The 20,447-nt window shown below is 37.1% G+C and overlaps 1 protein-coding gene across 4 annotated transcripts in view; it reads right to left on the reverse strand.

Moving 5' to 3' along the window:
• LRBA (LPS responsive beige-like anchor protein) overlaps positions 1–20,447 on the reverse strand; it is a 396,467-nt gene that overhangs the window by 269,324 nt on the left and 106,696 nt on the right. For 3 of the 4 annotated variants that reach the window (XM_071555647.1, XM_071555646.1, XM_071555649.1), the window contains 3 exons: positions 16,859–16,937; positions 16,496–16,629; positions 14,252–14,313 (listed from right to left, as the gene is read on the reverse strand). In XM_071555647.1, the coding sequence (XP_071411748.1) occupies positions 14,252–14,313; positions 16,496–16,629; positions 16,859–16,937 (275 nt within the window). The remainder of the gene's footprint in view (positions 1–14,251; positions 14,314–16,495; positions 16,630–16,858; positions 16,938–20,447) is intronic. The other variant, XM_071555648.1, reaches the window with a different exon arrangement.

Here is a 20,447-nt window from a genome sequence, read left to right on the forward strand (position 1 = left end):
CCTTGTCAGGGGCAAACCCTTATCAAACAGGCTTGGATTTATTGAAATTTAAACAAAGGTTTCTCTATGAAAGCCTTAACATTGCATCTAGGTAACAAGTCCAGCCATCTCCCTAATCAATACAGAGGTTTTGATTTCAATAAGGGTGATAAAAGTTCCTCTAACCCTGGGCAGCTCCAGGCTCTCAGCAGATGCTCATCATTAGGGCTCCACCGGGGTCCCACAGGCTCAGGCTGTACAAATGTGTCCTATTAGTACATGCTCGGTCTGTTTGGCAACTCTGGGCCTGAGACAAATGGCAGCTGCTGCCCTTCAAGGTCTGGAGTCAAGTCCTCGGGGAATGTAAAAGCCCAACTGCAAAAATCAAGGCCTGTTCATTAGAGACTGCTCCAGGGGAAACTGGAAGGGCTGCCATTAGAACTATATAAAAGAGCTAATTATTTTTATAAGACTTTTAAAACTATCAGACACACTCCGTTATAATAAAAAGTATTTACTGCTGGCATTCCATTTAAAAGACATTGTTTTTTGTCAAAAAATCAGCTAGTGACAGTACACAACTGAAGGCTTTGTATTAAAAATTTTAATGAGTCTTCTAGGGGAAAGTTGTGTAAAAATTAACTAGATGAGAGAGCCTCTCCAATGAAGGGGTACACCAAGCCTCTTGTTGTGGGAAAATATCCCCAAAATACTCATATCAAACTAACTAATGAACTATAAAGGTGGGCTGAGACTGCGCGTGTGTGACAACCTACCCCTGAAAAAGACAAGAAATTCAAGAAACAAATACATTCAGTGTTGCAAAACTGACTGCAAAGAACAAATAACATTCTTGTTCCAAGCTTATGCTGTTAAGGAACAACTGAACACACTGTATACACTTGCGTGTTGATAAATCAGTCAGAAAGGCACAGGACCCACTTGGTACCAAACACTTGAGAGGGAGCAGAAAAAAGAAACAATTAAAAGTGTCTCCTTATTTTTCTTCTGATAAAACACAGAAACAAAGATTATAATAATGATTGCTACTTTCAGAAAATACACTCTGGGGAAAAGCTGAAACATGACTTTTTTTTAATTCATAACCACAAAGTTGTTTACTGTTTTAACTACGAAACCGAATCAGAGTTTCTTAGACCCAAACATTTTCCCAGCATGACAACCCTGTATTGAATTCCAGTGTTACAACAGATCACCGCTACAGAGTATTTATTACCAATCTTTTAGAAGTGCTATATGAAATTCATTAGTGTCCCTTAATCAATTCTTGGACCAACAGGCACATTAGCTTCCGACAGCCTAATTCAGAAAAACAATTACAAGCCCAGCCCTTATGTAAAAGGACGACAGAAAGAAGCTATGTTAAACCAGTTTAAAAGAATGAAAATGTAAAGAAAACAGATTAGGAATGATTTATATTGATGCCTAGTGCTGAAGTTAATTACAACTAACCCAATAAAATAGTGCCTTTATTATTGTACAGCAAGTAATAACCCCAGACGCAGAAAACAGAACTCTTTGCTGACTTTTGCATGCTCAATTCCACAGCACACTACATTAAGAATTAAAGGAGTAGTAAATAAGCCATACAGAAACAGCAGGTTTTTAACTAAAAGCAGAAGACTCTCCTGCTGTTTAACCATGTGGGTTATTCCATGTAAACAGAGCTTCCTATAAACTACTATTATGTTGTTAGTGGTAAATGCCTGAAACTGTAATGAGAGTTTAATTTCAATACTTTAAAACTTAGAGTTCAACTCACAGTAAGTTTTTATAGATCCTGAAAAGAAATTATACACATACAGAGCTGGAGTGGTTTGCATACTTAAGGACTAGATTCTTAAGTAAAAATGCTACATAAAAACCACCAGCTTGTCAGACAATGCCTTTTATGTTATAAAATTACTCTCAAAGTGACAACTGTTGTCTTCTCTACAAACTACAGAAATTTATCCTAAAAAATACAGTTTCATGTAAGACACGCGACATAAAACATTACAACAATTCCACACAACCAGGAAATCTTGAGACAGTTTGCAGTTGTCATAATTTATGCTGATACCAAATATTCTTAGAACAGGATTCTAGCAATAAAAGAAAAAATTAATCTGGAAGTTCGTATAAAATTATGAAAATTATCACTGTCTGCATAGATAAATTTTTTATCAATAGTAACTATCACAGCATTAAAGATGCATATCATCAATATTCATAAACTTAATTTTTATATCTAGTTTCAAAAAAGAACGAAATACTGGGGGAAAACTCAATGAGTAGATCACTGATTTCAGGTTCACAGTTTCTGATGTAGGAAGCCATTTGCCTGGGCAGCTTCCCCCTTTCTCTCTCCCACTGGCAGGCTGTTGCCATGACTCCTCATGAAACAAAATTAGGGGTCAGGTTTGAGTTCATCCAGCAGCAAACCTTTTCCACTGCAGTTTCCTCTCCAGGTTCTTTAACCATCGGCTATTTTCAGTGCCAAGATGAAAGAGTGGCTTCAGGAAGAACAGGAATCTTAAAAATTAATTGAGAAATCAAAGTCCCAAGCAGTTCTGTAAATATGCAGCAATGGGAAGCAAGAAACTAAGTCAAAGGAGATGAAACAGAACAACAGAAGAAAAGGAACAACGATTAACAAAGGGAACATACCCAAATAATCAAGTTGCAGTCCCAGCAACAATTTTATGAATAAATACAAACAGATCAAGGAATAGCAGGAGTATAAGGCAACTGACTCATGATTTCATTGCTTTTAACTGTGATTGTCATTTGAGAGTTTGGAAAATCATGGAATGAAAAAAAAACTGGCTTTCAAGGTAGACTACTAATTGTAAGGACAAGAAAATCACAGCACCCTCACTGTTGCAGAGGTGCAGTAGTAGTGATGGACTGATCCCACCAACATTTATCATCACCAACAAACAGCAGCAACCTTCTTGCTCAATGTTTTTAGCTTTAAATAAGCAAATTTAACTAGTAAAGATCTCAGGAATTTACATGGTGAACACCAGTTTTGGAACTAGATCATCTTCAAGGTCCCTTCCAACCCAAACCATTCTCCCATCTGATGATTCTGTATTACTCTTTTCCCCCCAGTGCAGCTTAGTTCCAATTCTAACTCTCATATGATGCATGGAAATGATGAACAAGATTGCCACTATCACTGTACCTTCAAGGGAATGAAACCTAAGTAAGCCAATCCCAACTCTTCACTCAAAAGACAGGATGTCCAAACCTGTCCTCTGTTATTCCCTTGGGAAATCCTATCCTAAGGAAGACCTTTTCTTAAAAGATTTAGAGAATGTGAAGCTAATTCAAATATAAAAAGGCAGAAAAACTAACACATCTCTCCCATTATGCTCTACTTGCACACTACATTTCCTACCTCATCCTGCATCTGCTGTCCTCCTTTACACTAAAACATAATACACACCACGCTGCAACACAGGGCTCTGTTTTCATTTGTCCCTCTATGTTGCAACAATAAACATGAAAAATAATAATTTTCTGCTCCTTTCACTGCAAATCCTCCCGTGCACTCATCAAACAGATTTTCCAAAAGAAGAATATAACCATTTCTGGTTTAAGTAGAAATAGAAATAAATGTCTTCGAAACTATTCAAAGAGTACTGGACAAGCCAGTTGATTCTTCTGAATCAAATGTGACTCAGGACTACGATCTAACACTTACAGACATGTATCTCAGGAGCATGATTCCTGCATGATCTAAATTATGAGTTTTTCATCACTTGAACAAGTAAGTGGAAGATGAGTGCACCATCAAAATCTTTGAGAAGACAGGCATTTTCCCAGTTGCAGAAATATGCACAGATGAATAAAAATATGGCTAAAAATTAAGCCATAAACTGACCATCACCACTCTCCAAAGTTTCTCCTGGCAGAACTCTGAGTAAACAGCACTGCTCCCTAGATCCTGAGGTCCTTAAGCAGGTTTGCTTGGAGACAGACACATCATTTGGTTTATTAACATGCCCAAAAAAGTTCACATACTCGTAATTAGTATTAAATCAGCGCCAAGCATTGCTGCTCACTGAACTTTCCATAATCTCATACCCCTCCCCTGCACTAACCCTCTTTCCATAGTCTCAAATTAAACAGACTTGCTGTAAAACAGCAGGGTGTCAAATTAAAGCACACTTTATTTTCAGAGGTCTCCACACTTCGCGGCTGACTTCCTGTCAGGAAGAGTTCCATTTCAGTGCAGAGCCCCATCAGCAGGGAGCTCACAGAATTAAGTGCCAGTTGATATTACTTTGTTTTGCATTTACCACCCATGAGAATATTGTTCAAAGATCCAGTTATAAAGTCAGCATGGTATCATCCTTCTGACTAGACTGCCAAGCCACAGGGTGTGCTCTCACTGCACAGAACTCACCTTAAATGGTGGTGTTTTTTTAAGACCTAGTGTGCTGGTGAAGCAACAGGATGCCTTTTTTCTTCAAAAAAGTCTTGCTTCTGTAGCTAAATTATGTTCCCTTGGTTTTTTTGAACATCTGCAGCAATGTACATTCATAGAAACGAAGCTGTCCCGTTACCCTGTCACACCCCCATGAGTCACATTCACAGCAGACAAGCCACTCTCCTCCCCAGACATAAAAATGTATACATTAATCAAACAAATTCTCAGCAGCACACCTCTAAAGGTTAGCATTTTTAGCTGTAGAGGATATGTTTTCCATTAAACTCACACCAACACCTCATCCTGGATTCCTGACGAAATGAAAATAATTGTCAACTCGTAAGAGAATTTTTCTTTATATGAGCCTATACTATTTGAAAAGTCTGTATGACAACCACTAAAGACTGTACATTTAAAAACAAAATCTCTCAGGAAAAAAACTCATTTTCCCCACAGAATTCTGATTTAGTAAGAACAACTTAGGAAAGATCATTTCTTTCCACTCCCATGTGGCAAACTATTTCTAAGAACAGTTTTGTGCTTTTTAACCCTCTCTTTTATTCTTCTACCCAGAGCCTGCAAGTCATGTTGAACTCACAAAGTGTCTTGTCCCAAGAAATAAAGCTTCACATCAGTCCCCAGAAAAACATCATGGCTTTACCACACCTATCTATTTGTGTCTCTCTAAACACGTTCTTAGTCTAATATATAGCACCCATCTTCATTTTTTTACATATAAATGTATTGTTTAAATTTTTGTTCAAAGCCACAATCACTTCCCACAAAACAACTGTGTGGTATAAACCAGAAGCACTGCTTTATTCACACGACTTGTCTCAGTTTGCAGCTGCTTTTGTTGAACCCTTCAAAGTGCAGTGGCTGCAAATTGCAGAGGGCATTTTCCAGTGGGGCTAGAGCAGGCCTGGGCTAAACAACCATAGTTAGGAAGCCACTTCTATTACTTTGACAGTTTTTGTATCTAATATGCAGAAACACCAACCCTATTTAATCACAGTATAATATACCATACGCTGTTCTGTTTTTCTCATACTAAATGTAACACACCATCAGTTTTGCTCATCTTAAAATCTCACATTGTACATTTCACCTCCAAATTGGACAATGAGTAAACCTTTCAAATATCCTCCTAGACCAAGTATTATGGAAAGATATAAGGACATAAAGCCAACATTAACTCATGCACTTTAACTATTGAGACTACTACCTGCCAGGATATACCAGCCAAGTGGTTATTGCATCATTAAGTCAAGAAAAGGTCACTTATTATTCATGCAGTACTGGCAAAACATTCTCAATACAATTCCAACCTACTTCCACACTTAAGGCAAAAGCAAAGTTACAAACTTCTTTGATTTCTGCTACTCAGCAAACTGTCAATATACTTTCATTCACTTCATGGAATATTATTTCTTGCATGAGTCTATCACAATTAATTTTTTAAAAAATTAGCGAGCGATGGACACAGCTATTTTAAATGGCCTATCTGTAGGCAATACTAACAGCAAACAAAGCACAGCACTGCTGAAGCCAACACCTACATGTAAGAGAAAAGACACAATTCAAACAGATCTTAAGCACAGTGGAGTGTGAACCTCAGTGATTAATAAGAATACGAGTTGGAAAGAAACTCCTATTTAAACATATTAGGGTGCTCTCCATGCAATTCTATGGAATTCAACAGGTTAAACATTACAGGCAATTATAGATAATTAAACTTTCAAACGATTTAGAAAGCAATAGGAAAACAAAGTAAGAGTGAAGTTCCAACAGAAAATTTTTAGGTTATCCTGGGGCTTCATACAGAATATATTACAATAATATAGTTCTGGAGAGACAAAATCTGCATACTGTTCAAATCATAGAAAAAAATACATGCAGCAAATTTAAATGTAATTTCAACATACTCCAGTTCAAAGAAAGGGTCTCCCCAGCTGTTTCCATTTATTTCAATCTTATCAGATTTGCACTTCAGATAGTTATCTGCCAAACTGATCTCCAGTTTCAAACACTTTGAATGTATAACACAGTTCAATGAAGCAAGCAGCAAAATATCCACAGCACATGTAATCCGTTTGTAATTATTCCAAGTACCCTGCTCAGTGACGTACACCAAGTATGAAAGTTGTCAATGTACACTTTCAGCACCAAAAGGAAATTCCCAGAGATGGAACAAAACCTCCCACTTAGGGAGGAGAGAGGTTATACTCTGCATAAAGCTCCAGATGTATGTCATGTAAGGGAGAATCCAAGTGATTGAGACAACAGATTTGATAATGTAGCCTTCTGTTTTTTGAGAATGAAACTTACTGCAAAGATAGTGTCTAAAATTCAAGCACCTAAGGACAGCACTTAAGGAGTCTGGATTCCACAGCCAGTGCCCACCCACATCGTCCCACACTTTGGTTCACTTTCTCCAGAGTTAATCCTACTGACCAGCAGCCAAAAAGCTCCCTGTGTTCATATCAAGTGTCTTGCAGTGCAGGAGAAAGAAGCAGCCCTGAATTTTATGCCCAAGATCTTACAGAAAGAACTGATATCTTCATATATCACAAGCAAAGAAGGGAACAGCAATTAAGGACAATATAGATCAATCACAATGTTGCTTTTACAGACTGAGAGGGCTTAATTTCTCTTGAAAACTTGACTCTTTCACATGCCTGGTAAATGCCCTTAAGCTGCTAGACTATTAGCTACTTTGGGAGGATATGTGGAATTTTTCCTCTGACAGATTATTCTACCTGGTGATAATAATGAGTGTCACCTGAAACATGAATTGAAACTTCAGTCCCTTCTGTCCCAGGAGAGCCCTTTGACAGCACAGCCACTGCCTGCTGTGGGATCTGCCTGCCCCTCTCTGGCTCTGACCAGTCTCCATCCAGCAAAACTGAGCCAGTGTACATTAAAATATATGTTGCAGGGGGAAAGTTTTGGAGGAGGAAACAGTGTATAATGTAAAACCTCTTCACTGCCAATATCCTGAAGCAGCACCGTACATAAAGCTCAGCATACATTTCCCAACTACTGAAGGGACTGGAGCACAAGTCCTGTGGGGAGAGGCTGAGGGAGCTGAGGGTGTTTAGCCTGGAGAAGAGGAGGCTCAGAGGTGACCTCAGCACTGTCTAGAACTACCTGAAGGGAAGTTCTAGCCAGGTGGGGGTTGGTCTCTTCTCCCAGGCACTCAGCAATAGGACAAGGGGACACGGGCTCAAGCTCTGCCAGGGGAAATTTAAGTTGGAGAACAGAAAAAAATTCTTTCCAGAGAGTGTAATCAGGCACTGGAATGGGCTGCCCAGAGAGGTGCTGGATTCACCATCCCTGGAGGTTATTAAACACAGATTGGACGTGGCACTGAGTGCCATGATCTGGTAAAGGGACTGGAGTTGGACCAAGGGTTGGACTTGATGATCTCTGAGGTCTTTTCCAACCCAATCAATTTGATGATTCTATTCCATGCAATAGCATCCTAAAGATTATGGTAAGGATTTTCCATTTTGTGTTCCAGTTACAAGGACCACTTAATATTTGTCAATAAATTGCACTGGGAATGTTCCTGCTACTGCTTGCTTAACAAATAACAGCATGCCTGGCAATTCTATGTTTTCAAAAGTTAAGATTTACACAGTTTTACTAATCTGCCTGGCTTCCCTTGGTATGAAGCAGATCTGAGGCAGCTTAAGAACCTAAATAATCCATAGCAGAGTTAAGGGGATTCTGCTTACTCCCTTCCTTCCACAGCCACCTCACCTCTACAAAAAACTAGGTTAGCAAATATTCTTCCAATCTTCAAATTCTTTGAAAAAGCACAAGGAATAAAAAAGTACACTATGAAGACTCAGGCACAGCTAGAGGTGCAGCATTTTTCAGTGCATCTCAATACAATGCCTTCATGCAAAACTAGAAACACTAAATCCTTCAGAACTTTGCAACATAAGTTACCAATGTAAGGCAAACACCTGTGGCCATGACTCATGCAACACCTTCCCCTGAACTTCACAATTTAGACATTGGTAAATACTTTTTTCAATTTTTATTTGTTAAGATCTAAGTCATTTTCATTTGGCTAATCAAGTTATGTTTCTAGCCATCTTATCATGAAAGCAATCTATCATTGAAGTGTTTTGGTTTTTTAACTCAAGCAAAGCTACATGAATCTTTGACAAAGATAATATTTGCCGAAGTTCACACTAAATAGAAAGAAAACCCTTCCCACTCCTGATACCTTCTAAATGCCTTTTAAAAGGAAATTAGAGCATATACAGTTGAGAGAAAAATCATTTGGCAGCTTAAAAAATCCCTACAAAATCTACTCTCTATGTCAAAGCACATACATTTAAAAAACCCACACACTTCTAAATGATAATCAAATCCTTTTTAAACTTATTTCCACCTGTTATCACATCAAGTAATTAGATGGAAGAACATCCTTGTGATTAAAATGTCATCATTTAACTCTTGGGGCACATAAGGAGTATTCAAACGGCATTTATTTTTTTCATATCTAAACCAGGATATTGCAAAGAGTTTTGATGAATCTGTGGAGTTGAGCTGCCATGGCATCACAGCAACACTGGTCTTTAGACAACCTATACCCAATACAATTATAACTTCATAGCAATCACTGTAGTTATCCATCACATCAAATTGCACTTAAAAGTAAATCAGGAACCAGTGCAGATCACAGGGCATCAGCATAATGTGTGCTCTCTGCAAGCAACTGAAAACCTGCCATCTTCTGCATCAACTAAAATCTCCAAGTAATTCAAAGGCTTACCCACATTTTAGAACATGCTGAGGTAATGGATTTGGATCACTGATACAAAGCTTTTTTTCCGAGCAGAGGATACTCATAAAGGCCTGAACATCCTACTGCATTCCACAAACATGTAAGAGGGTAAAGAGAAATGAGTGTGTGACAAAATCCAAATTGTAACTCGCATCCTATTGCTCTCCCTTAGGGAAAATAATGCTATGACATTGTTTGTAGGGGTGCATGACTGCATGGCATATGTTGATATTGCTCAAATAATTAAGATTTCTTATCAGAGTAAAAGATCTGATCAAGATACTGCCCATGCAAAAGACGTATTTTGTTCTTTACAAATATGTATGTTCTTTAGAAGCAACAGAATCCATTAGCAAAGGGATGTAGTAGGAGATGAAAGACCAAGCTAAGGAAACACCTTGGGCAAAAATGTCACCACTTACCCATTGATAACTGGTTTGGTGAGCTGAGTTAGATAACAAAAAAGGAGGAGGGGGTAAGTTGAAGAGCTGTAAGTTTCCCTAGAGAAGCAGTAAGACCAACTTTCACAATGCACTTTTTTCCTGCTTTAATTCTACTGATCAGCCTCTGTTGTATTTTTAAAATGCACTCGGTACTGCCTTGGACCATGCTCTTCTCTCCAAAAATAACTCCCAAAACAATCAGCACAGCACGTGACATGTTCAATCACAACCATATTTCATTGGGCCATTTCAGCAGATGGTACCTCCACTCACAAAAAAATCTGGAGTACCAGGGTTTGTGCTTCCCCCTTCCATCTCCTCATGAAAGATACACCTTACCAAGGTCCAGTATACATCTAACAGCTAAGGCTATGTAGTTATATTGCAATATTTCATATTAATATTTCTAGAAGATAAATTATCTAGAAACTAAATGTATTTAAACATTGGTCCTAATTTTATATATGCCATGAGCTACCAAGAATGTGCCTTTAGTCTTTTTGCAACAACACTGGACAGAGGAAGGAGGAATCAAGAAGCAGAATACCTTGAAGCAGTGCAGAGGGTGCCTGAGCGGGTAGTGGTGGCAGAGGGGTCATAAAAGTTGCTGCAGTTTTCATTGATTTTAATTGCAACCCTTTAAAAAGATTACACAGCATTCCAACCATTTTAGAAAATATACAGAAGCTGAACAGTATTTGAGTCAGTTAGTCCAGGTTTATTTTATAGTCTAGAAAATTTAGATCCAGTAGACAAAAAACCTGTTAAATCAAAGATGAATCTGACAAGAACCATCTAATTAGTCCTCTTAGACATATTCCACTGACGATTCAATTGATTTACTACAGAAAGAAGCATTTTTCAAGTGCCAAAACTTTTGTAAATTCAAAGGCATCAAGGAAAATTATGGAACCCATTTTGCACCTTTTCACCTTGGAGCTACAATAATAGGATGAATGCTTCATGCACATGAGCAAGAAATAAATACTTCTAATCCCTTCATCAGAGAGTAGGGAAGATCAGAGATTTCCCTACTTTGTCATGTACTCCAAGAAAATATCTGACAAATGGAAGGAAGTACAGTAGTAGATTTGCCTTATGGAGTTGCACTCCATTCTCACAAGCCCCCTTGCATTTTAGGCACAGAGTCCTTGCAGATGAAAATGCTTTCTACAGGGATGACACCACTTTGCCCCTGCAGAAGTCTCATCTCACAGTGTCACATGAGCACCTTCACCACCCTGATGTCACTCATTTAGAGGGACACCAGGCCCAGGCCTTCTCCTTCGGCTGCTTTAATTACCCTGACAGGATGCCAGGCCAGACGAGGGGGTGCTTGGAGGTTCACTGTACTGTATGCATTTCTGATAAATGGGAAAAGAATAGATGACCTGGCAGAAGGCTCAGACAATAACCTGTGATTTACAGGACATGAATGCAGCTACTCTAAGATTTATCTGACAGCCCTCTCCGATAGTGGACTGTTGAGTATCCGATGGAATGATTTCTAGTCTGGAGAGTCTGCTACTGAGTAGCCATACACATTATTTATTTATTAGATGTTTTGGGTTGAAACCATTTTTAAATGATGCACTTCACAATGCTCAGCCATAAATTTAGTTTTAAACCCTGGAAGGGAGGTAGTGTTATTGGAATGTGTGTCAGACTGAATTAGGATGAGCAACACAACGCTTTTATAAAGTGGCCTTGAATGCAACGTCGACTCTTTCAAAAATGATATTAATGTCAAATAAGCAGGAGCACTTCGCAGTAATAGTAAATGAAGGATTCTTTATGTTTTGATAGATTTATAGAAATGTAAGTACACACACAGAGACACGTCTCAAAATGTAGTGTGTCTATCAAAAAACACAACTGGTTTTGTCTTAGAAAAAGCCTTTTGTGTGTATCTGAAACCACCTGTTTCTCTTTCCACCTTGTGTTAAATGGAAAGCAATACACCAACATGAAACACCAAACAAACACAAAAACAATGCTCACTTTCCATATGCCTAAATATATGACATTTAAATGAGGAAAGAAATAACTAGGCATCACAAATAGTTCCACAGAATGGTACCTCTCCATTTTATTTTTAAATTGCCCAGGAAAGAGATTATTTTTTAAACTTTATGAAAAAATTACTTGGCAGAGATTATTATTCCATTTTGCTCTTCTGAGAAAATAAAAACATATTTCAGCCACAGATCTAAATAAACACCAGGGAAATGTCAGATGTTTCAGACAAAAACAATCCAAGTGTTTACAGCATATATACAATGTTTAAAATGAATTTGGAAAAGAGGTTATCATAAAACCACCAAAGATTAATCAGAGCAATCTTTCAATTTCATAAAATGATGGCTGACAAATTTGTGAAGTTTTAAATCAAATTTGCAGATACTTACTTCGTAACTATGCCACATTATTTATGTGATTAAAAACTGTTTTTTGACCTGATCTTTTGATCTTTGGCACTTCATCCTCTCCATCTCCTCTTAAAAATTAATTAAAATTTTAGCAAAAGGATATCACTCCATTTCCCACCCTATCTTGCAGGAAAAAAAACGAAAATAAAAAGAAAAAAAATCAATCAAGCTCAACCCCATCTCCTCCCAGTATCTGTAAAATGTCGGCTTGAAATTCAATTTCATATCTCTCAAGCTTTCATGTAGCAAAAGACAGTTCACTTCTTAACAAAATAAATCACTTCTGTGATTGCCACGCTGACCTCTTTGAATTAGGAAAATTCAAAGTGAAAAATGTAATTATCACCCCAGAACAATCTGTATACAGCTGGAGCTAATTTTAAATTCATTTCTCACATCATTTTTCATATTCTGCCAAAATTTACAGCTGCTTTGTAACTTTAAAAAGACTTTGAGGTCTTTTGCGACTTTATGGGTTTGTTTCTAGTGTTTCCCCGAGAAGCCCCTCGGTCTCTGCACCAGCACTGCTGAGCAATCACCATGGCTCCAGTTTGATTAGATTAGCATTAAGTGGCATTGTGACACCTATGACAAATAGATGCATTAGAGCACGTCATTTATTCCTTATCCTTCCCACTTCCCCAAACCAAACAAGTGACGTACAGTACAGAGCACAACATGATTTTAAGAAAGATTAGATTACACACACACACCTCCAAAAAAGAGGGAAAGGTCAAGCACTAATTATTAATGCAAGCAGCATGGATCCTGAAAACTAATTTTTTAAATGGTAATACATATTTCATACTCAGATTAGTTTTACTCTAACACATTAATGAATGAACAGTAAAATTTCTATACAGATTCTTCTGTGACTTCAATTAGCAGCAAGTTCATATTCTAGAACTTGTATACAATGTTCATGTCCAATATTGTCATACGTAAAATAACAACCTTTAAATTCCAAGAGTTCCATAAGGATTATTAAATTCCTTTCAGACTAAAAATTATTGTATTTCCTGAGGAAGATGAAAAACTAGATGAGCAAAGTTCTAGTTACTTTCATTAATAATAACCTCACTAGAAAACATAACTACTCTTCACTAGTTCATTGTAAAATCTATTAGGTGTAATCTCCAGGAGTAATTGTTCTTATTTCACTTTATTGACAATGTAGACTATCGATTTTTCACACCTTCTATGATTCTTTCATTTGTATTCATGAAATGTCTATCAGCACACTCTAAATAAATTTGGCAATATAGGCACTAAAACGAATAAATCGATGTGAAGAAACATTAATTTTGCATTATCCTTATTCGTCAGGCAAGCAAACCATACGGGTTGTAAATGAAGGTCAAAGGTTTTGAAATGGGTCAGAACCCTTGACCTCCAGACCAATACCATTCCCATTAAAAAAGGCTATTTTAAAGTTTTAAGTAGGGGAATTTACTACCAGAAAGGTATAATTTTTAAGGCACCAAAAGAAAGGCTCAATAAAAACAGTCTTCCATTTAATTACCAAAAAAAAAAAACAGGCAAGCAAGAAACCCAGAAAGAAAATCCAATTAATAGCATATACAATTTTAAGAAAGTTTCTAAGGCTCTGGCTCTTTTCTAACCATGGGAACAAGCAGGTTTTTAAATATCTAAAATCACTTTGCCTTTGGGAGTGTTGACTGTACCAAACTCCTGATAACCAAAGTTGCTTACTTAAATTTTTCTCAAATTCTTAGTCCTTGTCACATGAATTGAGAATGACAGGATTTCAGAAGTATTTATCACTTGTTTCATAACCTCTACACAACAGGAAAAATTCTATTTATGCCAGAGGATTCGGCATGTCAAGATGCAGAAATCAATGTTTCTTTAATATTTTATTGATCCTATTTTATCCTACAAAAATGACAGCACAGAATTGTTTTGGCAAACCATCTTCAAGGTTATGTAAGTGCTCAACAGTAAGGTAACATAAACTCATTCATATCTTTTCAGCTGAATAGACACAATTACTATGATTTTGGTTTTAATCAAAAGGCCTTGTGCATTATCTTTTTACATATTACATATAAAGCCCAATTTATAGCAAAATTTTAACTTTACTTTCCATTGTGTTCAAAGACAGAGATTTCTGACATTGTTCTTTAAGTCTCACCTGAGAGCAAAGAAGCATCACCAGCTCCACAACTGAACTGCTGGATTTCATGCACACAAGACCTACAAAAAGGAAAAAGTACACATAAATGCATGCTTATAAGGCACCAGTTACTGACACAAAATATTCTGACGTGCAATAGATTAAAAGTATTTTGACAAAGAAAAGAAAACTGGACTTTTCATACCACTAATAGTAATACAGCTAATAGCAATACATTACCTCCATTATTCACAGTTTCATACATGTTTGTATGTCAGAATGATCAGAAGTGTGGTTAACATATGTTGTATTAATCCACTGTATCTACATTTTGCTATTTCTTGAAGGATTGGGTCATTATATATGCAGAGAAGGGAAATGGCTTTATGACCTTTGCTTTCTCCATTGCGCGTTCTCCTTTCAGCCCCAGCTATCAATCAAGTTTCCATTTTGTTTCATGGCAGCAGACATCCCAAACACTCTTATTAGTACTTTGACCCTTAACCCCACACTAAACCTTAGCAGAAGTGCAAGCAGTAACCTATTATATATATTTTCAATTGTTTATAAACTAATTTGACTATTATTATTTGTATTCGCATTTTGTTTGGGGTTTTTCTGTAACTTGTTTTTAGGCCAAAAACTGGTTTAATGTGTTTATTTTTGTCTAGATAATTCATATACTCCCAGTAATTATTCAGCCTTTTTTTTTGGTCATCCAATCTATGAAATACTCATCTATCTGTGTATATGGCACATACTACAGTCAAAATACTTTGCAGCCAGATTATCTTCTATCTTCAGAGAAGAAAAAATGTCCCTATGCAAGACATTTACTTCCCCAGCAAATAGAGCCTTGAGAAAAATCTCTTTTCTACTTTGTCTTATCAAACAAATGAAATAAATTTGTTCACAATGCAGCTTCCACTAAAATGTTTATCAGCTGAAGTGAGGTCCATGTGCATAAACAGAAGTAGAATCTTCTTGAGTCTCACAGAAGGCAATTCGTACACTTCTTCCATCCATTTCTTTCTACCTCAGAAAGTCAGCAAGCTAAATAACTTAAACTCAGTGAAGTTTAACAAAGTCTCAATTTTAGTATCAGCAGTCTCCACTGAAACACCTGGCAGTGTTTGACACTCTGTGTTTCTGACAGTGTTAACCATATTCAGCACTACATACAGGCTGACTGCCAAACAAGCAGCTCCAAAAATGCTTTTAAGAACTTTAATTCCCTAAGAAAAAACTAGATGTGTTAATGCAAATACAGCTCTCATGCAAGTGATCAGCTCAAGTAAAACAACCAAGAGATTCTACCATGAGATTCTACCATGAGCACATTTATCACTGGAAGATCCAACAAGCCCAGGTTCTAATTGAAGGCACTTCTTTAACAGGACAAACCCTGCAATTTTCATTCTAAAATCAGTGAACAAAGCATATGATACAGACAAATTATGAGAAAATTGAAAAACTAGTGTTCACTGTTAAATTCAGTGTTGCAATGGCCATGATTTTTTCAATAGAGGATGCTAATGTTTGCATTGCAGAGTTGAGTCTCATTTTCAAACAGAGAAATCCACCAGTAGAAAGAAAACTCTATCATCTCAATCATTTTATGCCACTCTTCACCAAGAGGAGTCGCAACCAATGCTGTTCACATGAACCTTCATCTTCTCAGAAGCATCAGAGAATTATTCTCAATACTGACAGTGTATTCCTCTTACCTGTATGGTTGCCTTCCAATTAGAAACCAGGAAGGCCAAAGAAGACTAACTTGCAAGAGAGAGACCAGACCTTGCTGTCCTGAGACAGTTCCCAAGAACCTTCTGCTACAGCATCACAGTAAATGTGAAAGGTCTATGCCCTTAACTTTCTATGTTACATATTTTATTTTGATCAAAGTGATGACCATGACACCAAACTCTCTTTCAAGGTTCACAAAACACATTTCATACACCAGCTTCCATGGGACAATTTTGTTGCAAGAGCTGGAAAACTAGGGAAGAGACAACTGCAGTTGGTCTCTCATAATGAGATACAGGAATTCTTGATATGAGATGGAAACAAAGAGGTTGCAGAGATGGTAAAAATGAGAATGCAATGACAATGACCAAAAGCCAGAAGGAATAGGAGGCAGTGAAATCCAGTGTACAGCACTGCTTGGAAAGGCAGGAAGAAAGCTTCCAAACAAAGACATTCTGAGTCTCCAAGGTAAAACAAAACACATATAAAAAACCCCTTTTTTAAACGGAAACTTACTTGTACCTTCTATCAGCAACTCCTGACCATGGCTGCCCAAAAGAGTCCGAGAAAGAAAGGGAGCAAAATCCACAAAAATCTCTCTCAGAAGTGGGGCAGCTTTTTCCAAAGCATGTTCAAGCCTGTCTGTAATACTAGTAGAGAGACACGTGATTAGCAACACAAGAAGGAAGTTACTGGAATTTCATAAAAGTGAACACAGATATTGAAAATGTCTAAGTGATAAACATGTATAAGAAGGAATTAATAGTATCGAACATCAGCAAAAGAACATTCTTATGTTATGTGGAATCAGAATATCAACTATAACAACAAAAATGTGAGCCAGAGCAGAGCTATTCAGATGTTCGGTTGAAGAATCACCTCATATTTGACGCAGAATCCTCAGGCACTGAAGAAACTGTAGGAACGGATGGCAACTTAGAATTAGATGATCCTCTTCCTACAAGAAAAAGTAATAATAAACAAATTATATAGGAAAACATTACAGAGATTAGAAAACCAGACCAGAAACTTAAGCCTTGGGCTCAGCCTCTGAGAAATCACAGTTTCCAAGTGTTCTGTGAGGACTAAGTAAAATACTTTCACCCCTTTGTACCTCAAACATTTTCTTCCATAAGGCATATTTACTTGCATTCATATTTACCAAGTATGCCAGGGCAAGCTTCTAAATGCCAATTTAGCACAAATACAAAGTAATTCAAGGAAGTGTTACAGGTTTCTCTGTGAAGGAAGTCAGACCAGACTGCAGCAATCCCTTCTTTTCTTGTAAGCCATAATTGTCTCTGAACAAATGTAGTAACACAAGTAGCAAATACAAACAATGTCTTACACCTTTAATATTCCTGTAATGTGCTACTATATATAGTAATACCAATATACAAGAATATAAAGCCAAGTGGTAAAGTTTTAAAGCATCTCTTTTGGTCACTGTTAGTGTTCGTTCAGTAATTTCAAGTAACCTGCAAAGTATTTTTGTGTAAAATTAAAATATATTTGCATCAAAATCACATGGAAAACAAAATAAGTGGGTATTTTCAACAGCCTGCCTTAAATTTTTCAACACTGGGACTCTGACAGAGACAGCTGTGATAAAATCTTCCATTGGATTGTCAGTGTCATCAGTATGATGGCAGTGGTATAACCTCATTTATGAGTTATTAACTTTGCCACATCAATTATTCAAAGGTTGATAGGGAAAACTGGGTCATTTATGTATCCTACACTTACCAAAAAAAAAAAAAAGTTGTGTTATGTCAAATTGACACTACATGCCTCTCATCAGCACAGGAGAAATCTGTAAATATTAAATTCTGCTGTTCAGTACATAAAGAGAAATACAACCTCCATACTGCAGTATGGATTGGTATTAGCAATGATGAACAGGGGGCAAGCAAGACAGCCAGAGACTTCACAGATATTTTCTGCCAGGACAGGAATGGTGACTCACAAATCTTACAGTGCATTCCAAACCATAGAGAGGAATGAATCTTAGCAGACAGATTTCTGTGCATTTCCCAGGAGCATGACTGCCTCTAGTCCATCTGCAATCCTATCTCTCTCCACCCTTAGACCCTGTCCTATTCTCTTTTCTCTCACCTCGCCACTTTCACATTCTTATGCTGCTGGAAAGGAGGGGAGAAGGGCGGGGGGGGGGGGGGGAAGGGGAAAAAAGCATGAAATAAGGGAGTTTAATCATTTCAGTTCTCACATATACCTTAGCAAAGACATGACCCTTCTCAGAACTACAGAAAAATTCCTTATGGTCCCACCTACAATGGAGTGAGTTTAGTTAAACATAACCTGTCTGGAAATCAGCTGCAAAGGTCTTCAAACTGTCTACCAAAATGTGTCACTGCAACTCTTCAAAGTCTTTCAACCTGACTGAAGTGGAATATATTTGAAAAGAGATGGTAAAGACAGATCCCTGAGATAGCGAATTTATTTCTCCTGTCAAATCTCAAACTTCTGCTCCAGAACTCTGGCACACAGAGCTTCCTTCAAGAAATGCCAGGGGTCTGTGGTGGGTGGGGTTTTTTTTAGGTTTCTCTATCCGGGGAAGATGTTTTTCTCTAATCTTGTTTCAAAGCCATCACAGAAATGAGTAAAATAAACTACAGCATCAAAATAATGAAAAGTTTTCCTCTTATTTATTTTTCTTTCCTCATAGCTTGGAGACACCTTTGTGAATGTGATTGACTTCTGCTTTTCATAAATTCAAATCTGAAGCTCTTTACTTGCCTGCTGCATGGGGATGATGGAGTCAAAAGGAAAGTGAGTGAGCCACACAGAATGAAGGATAAGAAAGTGGTGAACAAAGTGTTAGCTGAAAGCAAAGTGAAACATGAAGCTTCTGGGCATTGTATCCTAAATAATTTATCTAACAAAGGCTAATTGAATATATAGTCCTGAAAGTTTCAATGGTGATGGCTAGATTTTGTAAATGTTTTTGATATTTTCATGCATATAATTCCATTTCTTAAAGATCTAGTTTTACACAGTCAAACTACCAAAAGTAATTTGGGTATTCCCAAAGGAAAAGCTGTCAAATGATGTGCTGAAAATTAGAACAGAGCTTCCTGACAAGAAAACAAACAAAAGCCCACATAAGGCAACAAGCTACACAATTTAGTGGTTCCAAGGACTTCAGTTGTTTGTCAAATACTTAAATGCTTTTTAAATTAATTTTTAAATTAATACTTTAAAAATTACTTCATTTTTCATGATAACCTTTATATTCGAAAACTTCACTAGAACTCTCATTTTTCTCCCTAAAGTCCAACATCCCAATTCTCATTTAACAAGTCCCCTCTAACTTAAAAATATTCTGAAGTGCACATGCCCAGGAGTGGATTTACACCCACACACTGTCCACAGGGGGAATCAGCACATTGGTCGGGTAGTTCAACCCAACACCAAACCGAAATGGAGTCCAAAGCCTCTAAAACAAGAAAGTCCTCTCAAGACCCAGGAGAATGTCTCATAAATGCTCCAATGCTCTTTGCTACATCTAAAGTCTGTAATCAGTAATCCACTACTTACTGGGTATGTTTATAAAATCAAAAGTATATACAACTGAAATCACACCCTATTAAATGCAAGGCTCATTTCATACTGATAAAATAAGACTTAGTGCAGCACAGTAGCATGAGCTTTACAGTTTAAGGAGATGAAAATAATTCTACACAATAAACAGGCCATCAGCAAAATAACAGAAGGAAAAAAAAATCAAGGGAAACATCTGCAAGGACAATGAAAGGGCATAATAGCCATCATGAGGCTAACAAAGAGACATACAATGAGTCTACAGTAACTTGGGTTTTGTTGTTTTATTTTTTGGGATGAGCTGGGGTTTTTTTGGGTTTCCGTTTTTTCAACACAACTGGTAAAAATAGTTTGAGTGGGAGGTAAAGGAAATCACTGACAACACAGGACATTTTTTCTTCTAGAAATAAAAACAAACTGTGCACAACACATTAGGTATAAATGTAAAACTATGAAATTTTAAGTTAAACCAACTTTTAAATATAGACATAACAGAAAAAGTGCTGATAATTTGAATTTGACAACAGCCTAAGGCAGGCATCTATATAAACTGATACTCTTTTTTTGAAGATTACATTAAGATATTTATGGTCTGAATTTCTTCAGGCTTATCAACACCTAAATCCACATTCCAAACTCAGATATATTTCACTAAAAGGGGTGAATCTCGGATTTATTGCAACTGAGAATGTTCAGGGTTTTTTTTCAATACTATTAGGCACAGTGATTGCTGCATGCAAAGTTTGGTTTGTGGAAGTACTTTTTTTACTTTATTTAACTCAGAGGTGGCTTTTCATTCTGCTATTTTTTTCTGCCTTCAGTGAAAAAGATGCAAATACTTCAGTAGCATATTTTCATCCCCAACACACATGTGGGGAAGTGCAGTAGCTACTTCAAACATGTGGAA

Source organism: Pithys albifrons, chromosome 5 (genome assembly GCF_047495875.1).
Source record: "Pithys albifrons albifrons isolate INPA30051 chromosome 5, PitAlb_v1, whole genome shotgun sequence".
Lineage (NCBI taxonomy): Eukaryota > Metazoa > Chordata > Aves > Passeriformes > Thamnophilidae > Pithys > Pithys albifrons.